This window comes from Sinocyclocheilus anshuiensis, unplaced genomic scaffold (assembly GCF_001515605.1).
Source record: "Sinocyclocheilus anshuiensis isolate Anshui unplaced genomic scaffold, SAMN03320099.WGS_v1.1 scaffold205, whole genome shotgun sequence".
Classification (NCBI taxonomy): domain Eukaryota; kingdom Metazoa; phylum Chordata; class Actinopteri; order Cypriniformes; family Cyprinidae; genus Sinocyclocheilus; species Sinocyclocheilus anshuiensis.
The window spans coordinates 3,080,602-3,089,926 of record NW_015536497.1 but is presented as its reverse complement, the minus strand read 5'-3'; the positions used below and the strand labels follow the sequence as shown (position 1 = coordinate 3,089,926).

Here is a 9,325-nt window from a genome sequence, read left to right as displayed (position 1 = left end):
GAGAGAGAGAGAATTGTTAACCAAACAAGCATTCTCTGAGATGTTGAAGCATATTTTGTAAAAGCGACCGACTGTCCACGTGCCAGCAGCAAGCGATGGGTCACCATTCAGCGGCCGCAGTGAATGAATAGACGCTTCGCGGGGACGTATTGCACAGCTAGAAAGCTATTCTGGCAACAGCTGCCCGTTCACCGAGAGGGCCGATGGTATCTGCGCGCAGGATATAATAAACGCATCTAGCTTCAGCAGTGCGGGAATAAGGTAAGGGACCAGGGAAATGCATTTGATCACACTGGACATGGTGCTGCTGAAATCTGCTCTGTTTAAGATGCTATTACACTCTGTTGACGCGGACCGATGTGTTTATTTCCTCTGTTAGACCGCTAAACGCCCGTGTGAGGTCTGCTAGTGTCATTCATGAGCAGTATAAGGAAACGTTTTGCTCTCATGATTCACTGGACGTGACTAAGATGTGCTGATCAAGACAAGTGCATCCTTCATATGATCCGACAGTCGTATTACCGAACGGATAATGCAATAATAAGAAATATACAGACGTTTTGGCTTGAACAACCCCATGGAAATTACATTTACAATCGGGAAATAAAATATACTGATGCTGCGGTGACTAGCGTCATACATACATATGTACGGCCTCAATTTATGAGGCCATTGCAAGCCTCATAAAACTGACAAAATCTCTGTCGGTTTTGGTCAATTTAGCTGGGCTGGATAGTAGTCGCAGTTTCGGGCACCCCATGACGGGATTCCGGATGAAATCAGCCTCTATAATGGACAACAGAGCGACCATTTGCTGTGCTGTGACTGTGTAAAACACACCGACAGCAGTGAAGTCCGCAACAAAAACCTTGAGGGACTCGCTATCCCGACTCCTTAACCAACAAAGTCCGCAATTTGTTTAGCATTTTCTTACATCGAACCATTTTAATACAGTATTTTGAATAAACTAGGAGCGGCCAATCCAAAACCGGCAGCGCAACATGAGCCGATTTCTGATTGGTCCGCTGACTTATTATATTTTCCTACGGTCTGCGTGGTGGTGGGGATTCATTCCAGTGACTCGGATCTTTTGAATCAAATGATTCATTCGCTGGTTCGTTAAAGGGATAGTTCACCCAAAAAGGAAAAATCTGTAATAATTTGCTCACCCTCATGTCGTTTCAAACCTGTATGACTTTCTTTCGTTTGCGGAACATAAAATAAAATATTTTGAAGAATGACAGAAACCAAATTGGTTTGGTTACCATTGATTTACATTGTCTGAAAAAATATTGAGACATTTTTCAAATTGTCTTTTATTTTCCACAGAAGAAAATTATGACAGAATTTTCATTTTTGGTTGAACTATCCCTCGAAGTCTGGGGTTTTCAATGTTTTACATGGACCCCCAAATGTGATCATCCTCATGCGAGGGACCCCCATCCTAATATTTAAAAGGCATTATTAATTAATTGATTTAATTTAATTATATTATTATTAATATATTTATTAATTATATTATTTTATATTTTATAAGCATTATATTTATAAGACAAATTTATTTAAATAATAATAAATATATAGTTTAAACTGACAAAATCTAAGTAATTTTTTGGTAAATTTAGTTTAGCTGGGCTGGATAGTCGTTGCAGTTTCAGGCACCCCATCACGGGATCCTGGATTAAGTAAGCCTCTATAATGTGTGTGTGTGTGTGTGTGTGTTCATTATAAAGTCAGTGATCAGACTCATCTACAAGAGGAACACAGCACCTGCTACAGTCTCACAAACACGTACCACACACACACACACAGACAGACAGACAGACAGCATATAATGTGAAGGTGTGCAGTGTGAATGAGAGACTATTATTTGGAAAATATTTAGTTTCTATTACATTTATTATGGTTTTCTACCCATTATACTGTTATAGTACTGCATTTATGCATTTTATTTATGCCTTTATTTATTTACTCATTTAAATCCTTTTTTATTCATTTCTATATTTTTATTGTCAAATTTTTTTATTTACCCTTTTATTATATATCTCCATTTTTTTTTTTTTTAATTTGTACATTTCTTACATTAAACAGTGCATAGCATATTATTCTCACCATTTATGTCATATTAAGATGCTATTTCGAGACAGTGAAAGAATCAGCGAAGATCCGTTCAAATGAACCGATTCGCTCGCCGGAGCCTTACGTCACAAACCAGACCCGCCTCACATAATAACAACACGTGTAGACAAGCCGGAATGTTGTTTCTGTCCGCTTTCAAAACACACGGTTGCTATAGCAGGTCGAAACAGGCAAGAAATCACACTTGGCTTCAGTTGCTTCAACACAGACTGAATTCATACTTACGACTCGTTTAATACGTTTTTTGATTCGCGGACATGAGTGATGTATTTACGTTGCGAACTTAAGATGTGTTTACCCTGCAGGTGCGACGATGAAGCGAACATGATCAGCACCGATGGCCCCTCCACCAAGTGCGAGGAGACCCGGGACGCCGGGAAGAGGGGCAGGCAGCCGCCAGAAATGCTGCACCTCATGTTCGCTGTGTCCGTGTGGCTGGTGACGGGCACCACTATATCCAGCCTCAACAAATGGATATTCTCCGTGTACAATTTCAGATACCCGCTGCTTCTGTCAGCCCTCCACATGCTGACGGCGATGGTGGTGGACTACGGACTGATCAAGTGCAGGGTGATCCGGCACAGAGGCGTCTGCGAGCAGGATTTAACCACCAGCGCCAAATGCAAAGTATTCCTGCTGAGTTTGACCTTCTGTGCTAGTATCGCGTTTGGCAACGTGGGACTCAATTATGTGCAGCTTTCGTTCGCGCAGATGATCTACACCACCACGCCGCTGTTCACGCTGGCCATTTCCACGCTGATTCTGGGAAAGCAGCACCACATCCTGAAGTACACCGCGATGATGCCCATCTGCCTCGGGGCGTCGTTCAGCATTATGGGCGAGGTCCAGTTCGACCAGACCGGCTGCCTGTTTGTGTTCGCCGCCACTATGTTAAGAGGCGTAAAAACCATTCAACAAAGTACGTTTATTTTTTAATCATTATTAATGCCATATACAAGCAGGGTACAATGAGAAATATTCAATTAAACAAAAACAATAAGGAGAACAACAAATATAACTAGCCAGTTCTAGAGTACAACGAATAATATACAATAGTTATTTATTTATTTTATATATATATATATATATAATCACATACACACACACACACAAAAGAGGAAAAGGGTGCTTCAATAAAGCGTTGAGAATGTTGGAATCATTTAAGCGAACCGGTTCGTTCGAACAATTCGATTTAATGAATGGTTCACTCAAATGTGTTCCAATCACTTATCTATAATCGAGAACGTCATTATATATAGATCAGTGGTTCCAATACTTTATTTTTTATTTTTTGCAGTAAATGCTATTGTTTTCGATTTAGTAATATAGATTCAGGGTTTTCACAGTCATGGAAAACATGGAAATAATTGGGAATTTTAACTGTAAATGTCAAAGTAATTGATAGATTCATTCTCATGTTCAGCTTTAAAATATTTAATTGGCTATAAACAGCTTTTTGTATAATTATTTATTTATTTGTTTTTGAAAAAGAAGACCAAAATCGATGCAGTGACCACGAACGGGAAAAGTCAAAGTAATGTCACAAATGAATAAAGGTCAAATTAAGGCGTGGAACAGTTTAGATTCCTAAACAAGTCAAGTGATTCTTAACGCCCTTTGAATCGTTTTGAACGAATCCCCAAAAAAGAACGATTCGTTCGCGAGTCGGATGCCTACTAGTGCGCTTTCTCATAGCTGCAGAGCGTTTTTCTGATCACTTTGACAATAAAACGTGTACACAGTAGATAGGAATTTGAATCTGTATCTAAATTAATCATCATTCAAAAAGCCACCGCCTGTTTTAGTGACATATGAAAATATTCTTAACGAAATGTTCCTGAGAGCAGAGCCTATTTTTGTCTCCATTCGGCTAGTTCACATTCTCCTGGTCATTATTTATGTAACTTCCCAGTGTGTGTCTGAGTCAGAGAGGAGAACGTCCTGTCTGCCAACAGCTGCCACATCCTGTTCCAGACACTCGCCCATGAGCGCTGCTGCTGCTGTTGTTGCTGTTGTTCTAACCCGATTTCCCAAGTAGCAAATGACCTCACCGTAACGGATAGGGATTGGACTCTTGACTGTTTTTGATTTCTCAAAATGAGAGTCAGCTGAGCTCCATTGGTTTAAGTGACCTCCTCCTTAGAGTAATTATGTAGGTGACTGGCCCTAAGAACATCAAGGAGTGAGACCGGACTGAGTGCAAGAGTCTGTGGCAGAACTGACAGAACCTGTTTTGTACAGTTAGTGTTTTTATGACTACATATCTCGTCACATACAGCTGCAGCCGTGTATGCTGATGTTATTCAATGCTATGTGTGTCAAAGAAAATTTAGTCATTGTAGAATTACATAACATATCCTGCAGTTTGCATGCAATCTAAATGGGCAGTGCCTAGTTTTGAACAACATCAGAGTTGTTTGTTGATGTGTACAGTACAGCTATGACGGGTCAATATTAGGAAACCAAGAAGGAGCCGAGGCCAAATCCTTTTATTATTATTAACACTACTACTACTGCTACTAATAATGTAAAAAAAAAATAATAATAATTTAAGTGCAATCTAAATGGGCAGTGCCTAGTTTTGAACAACATCAGAGTTGTTTGTTGATGTGTACAGTACAGCTATGACGGGTCAATATTAGGAAACCAAGAAGGAGCCGAGGCCAAATCCTTTTATTATTATTAACACTACTACTACTACTACTGCTACTAATAATGTAAAAAAAAATAATAATTTAAGGCAAATATGTATCCTTGGTCAGGGTGTGATATTACTATTATAATAATAATAATAATATTAATAATAATAATAATAATTATTATTATTATTATTATTATTATTATTTTTAAAGGGGGGTTTGTGAACAATGTCATAATTGAAAACTTAATGTAGAAATTTAAATGTAGAAATACAATGCAATTCATATACAATGAACAGTAAAAATACAGAAAATAAATTAAAACTAAAATGTTTAATAATTTATTAACTATACATTTAAATATATAGGCAAACATATGTTATTATTAGTTAATTTTTTTTAAACCAGAGGATGTATATTAACAGAAATGTCATTATTACAGATTTAATGTAGACGTTTAAATGATGTAGAATTAAAGTATAATTAATGTAAAATGAATAGAATAAAAATGCAGAAAAATATTCTTTAAGCTGAATTAACTAAATTACATAGATGTTTAATAATGTCTATAAATGTATTATACAATTTACAGCCCCCAGAGATATGAAGTTGTCAAACCTTTAACACATTTCAGCCATCAATCCCAACAAATCTGTATTATCTTCATTCCATCTTAGTCCAGTTTAAGTCATAGTGTTGCGCACATTTTACTAGACTGTTGTGTAAAATACACAAAATACAATGAAAATCTTTTTTTGGTCCCATGCCATGAAAGAGTTGTGGCAATTACAGTGCATTGATTAAAGATAATCTTGACTCATTTCGTCAAATTATAACATGGTATTAGTCCCATTACTAATTTTTTATTCAGAAAAATGTTTATTCATTATATGGAGAGATACTCCATGTAGGTCATCTGTTGGTTTTATGTTTCAGTGGCCTATTTTAGTTGTGACCGTTGCATCACAGAGGTTAAGGTTGTTTACATCACACCATAGCTCTGCATGTGCTTTGGTAAATGACAATCCAGATGGCTACAAAATGTGTCAGCAACTACATATGGAGGTATAATAGCTAAACTGACACACTCTTTCTTTTGTATATGTATAATTATCAGGCATCTTGCTCCAGGAGGAGAAGATCAACGCTGTCTTCCTACTGTATCTGATGTCCATCCCCAGCTTCTGCATCCTGGCCATAGCCGCCCTGGTTCTGGAGAACTGGGCCACGCTGCAGTCCCCTTTCCAGTATGACCACCACCTCTGGGGTTTCATCTTGCTCAGCTGCCTGGGTTCAGTGCTTTACAACCTGGCCAGCTGCTGTGTCATCACCCTGACCTCCGCTGTCACGCTGCACATCCTGGGCAACCTGAATGTGGTGGGGAACCTGCTGCTGTCCCAGCTGCTGTTTGGGCATGAGCTGACGGCTCTTAGCTGTGCTGGAGCTGCGCTCACCCTCTCAGGCATGATCATCTACCAGAACTCAGAGATCATCGTAGCTTACATCGACGCACGGAGAGCCAGGACACCAACCAGTGGCAGTGGAGAGGACATGGTTTGTGTTAAGGAGAATGACTCGAGCATATCAGAGACTCCAGAACCTTGTTCAGAAGAAGAATTATCTGCAGAAGCAGCTCAAGAACCTAATGAGAGGACAGAGAATCAGGTCCATGAGAAAACGGACTGAAGAGACTAAAAGGCTGTGTTCCAAAACCTAGTGAGCTGCAGTGCTGCTGTCTATAGCCAAAGTCCATAAGGCAGCAATTTTGTTCGTCATACAAATAGTGCTCCTCACCCAAAGCGCACGAGAAACTCCCCTTACAAATGATTTTAAATCCCAAAGTGTACATTGCTTTTGACTTGAACGCTAGAATTTGCGTGCAGCTGAACACATTCAAATGATACTTTATTTGATATTGAGTGCTCGACACGTGGCCACTACAAAAATGTCAACTTTGTCTAGTGTCTGCGCTGTTTGCTTCCAGAAGTTATGGGTGATAAATAGTTTTGCTAATGTTTAAACTAGAGTTGCGTGTATCTCTTATCATCCCTTAACACAAGCTTTCGTCAACGTGGCCGTCTATTGTTGTGGCCGAGTCCAGTGTGTTCACTGTTTTTTTTTTTTGACTTTAAAGTTGCCACCTTGTGGACAAACTAATTAGTGCAAACAAAAAAAAAACTCACATGTGAGTTGATTGTACAGAGCATGTGCGATTAGAAAAATCTGTCTGCGCACATACAAACCAAAGTATACTTTGGGCTTAAAGTTTGGCATTAGCATGTTGCTAAGCTAACACTGTAATATTCTAATAAGCATAAAATACAGAGCACACCAATAGTGGATAAAATACATACATACATAATTTCAGCCCTGAATGAATCAGAAGTATATTTACATTCAATGTTTGCCTGTTTTGTCCACTATTTTGACTGAGCTCATCACAGTGCAGTATGTATCATAAAGGATATGTGTAATTCAGATACTAGGAAGCTTAGATGAAGATGGATCAGCCTTCGCACTGGGAGTGGGTCTATGATAATGCAGCCTACATAGGCAGTTGACTAGGTTTTGGAACAGAAGACTGAGCATCATCCAGTGTTAGCTGGTTTAATATGGAGTCTGATTAGATACGAGGTGTCCTGGTTGGCGGTGATGATGATGATGATGATACTGGAGGTGTAGTTTTCCCCAGTACCTCCTCACTGTGCCAATCTATTTAATTGCAGTCATCCTTCCAATGGAGAAGCACCATCTACCAGAGACTGACTGAATGACTGAGCACAGACCTTTTTTTAGCAGGTGCTGACCGCAACAGTTTGTTGTTATTATCTCTGTTTTTGCCAACACACACACTTATAAGTGTGTGAAAACTCCTGCAAGAGCAGCGGGAAGATCTCCAATATCCTGCCATATTCATTCTGTGACTGTGTCTATCTAATGCACTGTGAAATACAACTGCTCCGTTTGCTCTGGTCCTCTTTAACGGGCAGCATAGCTGTTAATGGACTTGTTCGCACTTTTTGAATACTAGAGATGGACACACAAAAATACATAGGAATAATGTATTTTTAGATACTGTAACTCAGCCGTCTTGATTTGGTGATATGGGACGGTAGTTTTAAGGCAGCTTACTGTAGAATGCCATGTTTAAACAAGTATGCTGTGTTTGTTACAGCACTATCAGTTTTCATCTTGGTTATGTTTACATAATGGAGACAAGCAAGAATACTGGCTCCTCGCTTGGGTTCACTTTTATTCAGCTTGGTGCACTATTCAGAAATTTATTTTATACCTGTCTGGTTTAGTAGAAATAGTCAGCTAATATTCTTCCTCAAATTAATACAAATATTTTTTTCTTCTTATGTCATTGCTGCAATGCATCTGAATGTTTGGGGGGTTTTTTTTGCATTACGGGATCGACTTTTTTTCACATTGCAGCAATGAGAACTAGGAAATTTTCTCTCCAAGATTGTTTGGTTTTTTGAAGTGAAATATGACCGGGCCTGTTCCAGACAAGCTTGAGTTAGACTCGCCCAAACTAACAGCTGAGAAAGCTGATTTAAAAAAAAAAAATCATGTTCCATCATAGGCAGGCAGGTTTAAACTGGTGCCTCTTATGTAATTCTCAGTGCAGGTAATTATTAATAGGTTCCTCTAAGGAGTATCATACATCTTTAGCACACTATGATCTCTTAGGAAAAATCTAAATGATATTCATTGTCCTCTTTAAATCCTCCACTAAAGGCCTCCTTGCTCTTGCTCGTCTCCTCTGAGTGGGTGCTCATGTTTTTTCATTAATTTCTTGATTTGTTCTGTTGATTTATTGATGCCTGCTGGACAGTGATTTGTGCGTTTTGATGCTGTTACAAAAAAATTGACACTAACAGAGGTTCTAGACCAGGGCTGTCCAAACTCGGTCCTGGAGGGCCGGTGTCCTGTAGAGTTTAGCTCCAACTTGCCTCAACACACCTGACTGGAAGTTTCTATGCCTAGTAAGAGCTTGATTAGCTGGTTCAGGTGTGTTTAATTAGGGTTAGAGCTAAACTCTGCAGGTCACCGGCCCTCCAGGACCGAGTTTGGACAGCCCTGTTCTAGACCAAGGTACATATCAAGGTCATTCCCTCAGAGTTTTGTTGCCATCTGCTGGATAGAAAGCATATTATTAGGCTACTATGATTTTGTTTTTAACTGAATTGAAGTGCATTAGATACAAATATCAGGCAGTTTGCCTGTTTCCCACATGCTGGGGTTTAGTATGTCCTCATAACAACTCACTCAAACCATTTTTGGGTTCTTAGATTTGGCTAACTGGAAATGAATGAGGATGTGAATGTATCTTAGTGGGTGTTTTAAGTGTAGGCAGTCTTATGGAGCCACGATAAAAGCCTACACTGATTCAAGTGTGCCTACCTGAGGGCTGATTTCATAAGGAATCACCAGCCTTTTAAGCTTTATTTATTAAGGTCTCAACTGTCCATCCATGCTTCAGTGTTTGCACTCATTACAACAGCATCATAGGAAAAGCATCGCACAAGATCAATCTATGA

The 9,325-nt window shown here is 39.2% G+C and overlaps 1 protein-coding gene across 4 annotated transcripts in view; it reads left to right on the top strand.

Annotated features, from left to right (window-relative positions):
- Positions 1-8,675, top strand: part of LOC107688131 (solute carrier family 35 member E4-like) — a 10,268-nt gene extending 1,593 nt beyond the window's left edge. The window contains exons 2-4 of one of the 4 annotated variants that reach the window (XM_016485721.1): positions 90-261; positions 2,445-3,058; positions 5,896-8,675. In XM_016485721.1, coding sequence (XP_016341207.1) covers positions 2,464-3,058; positions 5,896-6,464 — 1,164 coding nt within the window. In that variant the 5' untranslated portion in view covers positions 90-261; positions 2,445-2,463 and the 3' untranslated portion in view covers positions 6,465-8,675. Of the gene's footprint in view, positions 1-89; positions 262-2,242; positions 3,059-5,895 lie in introns of those variants that run through there. The other 3 variants (XM_016485727.1, XM_016485733.1, XM_016485713.1) reach the window with 3 other exon arrangements.
- Positions 8,676-9,325: the final 650 nt, after the last annotated feature.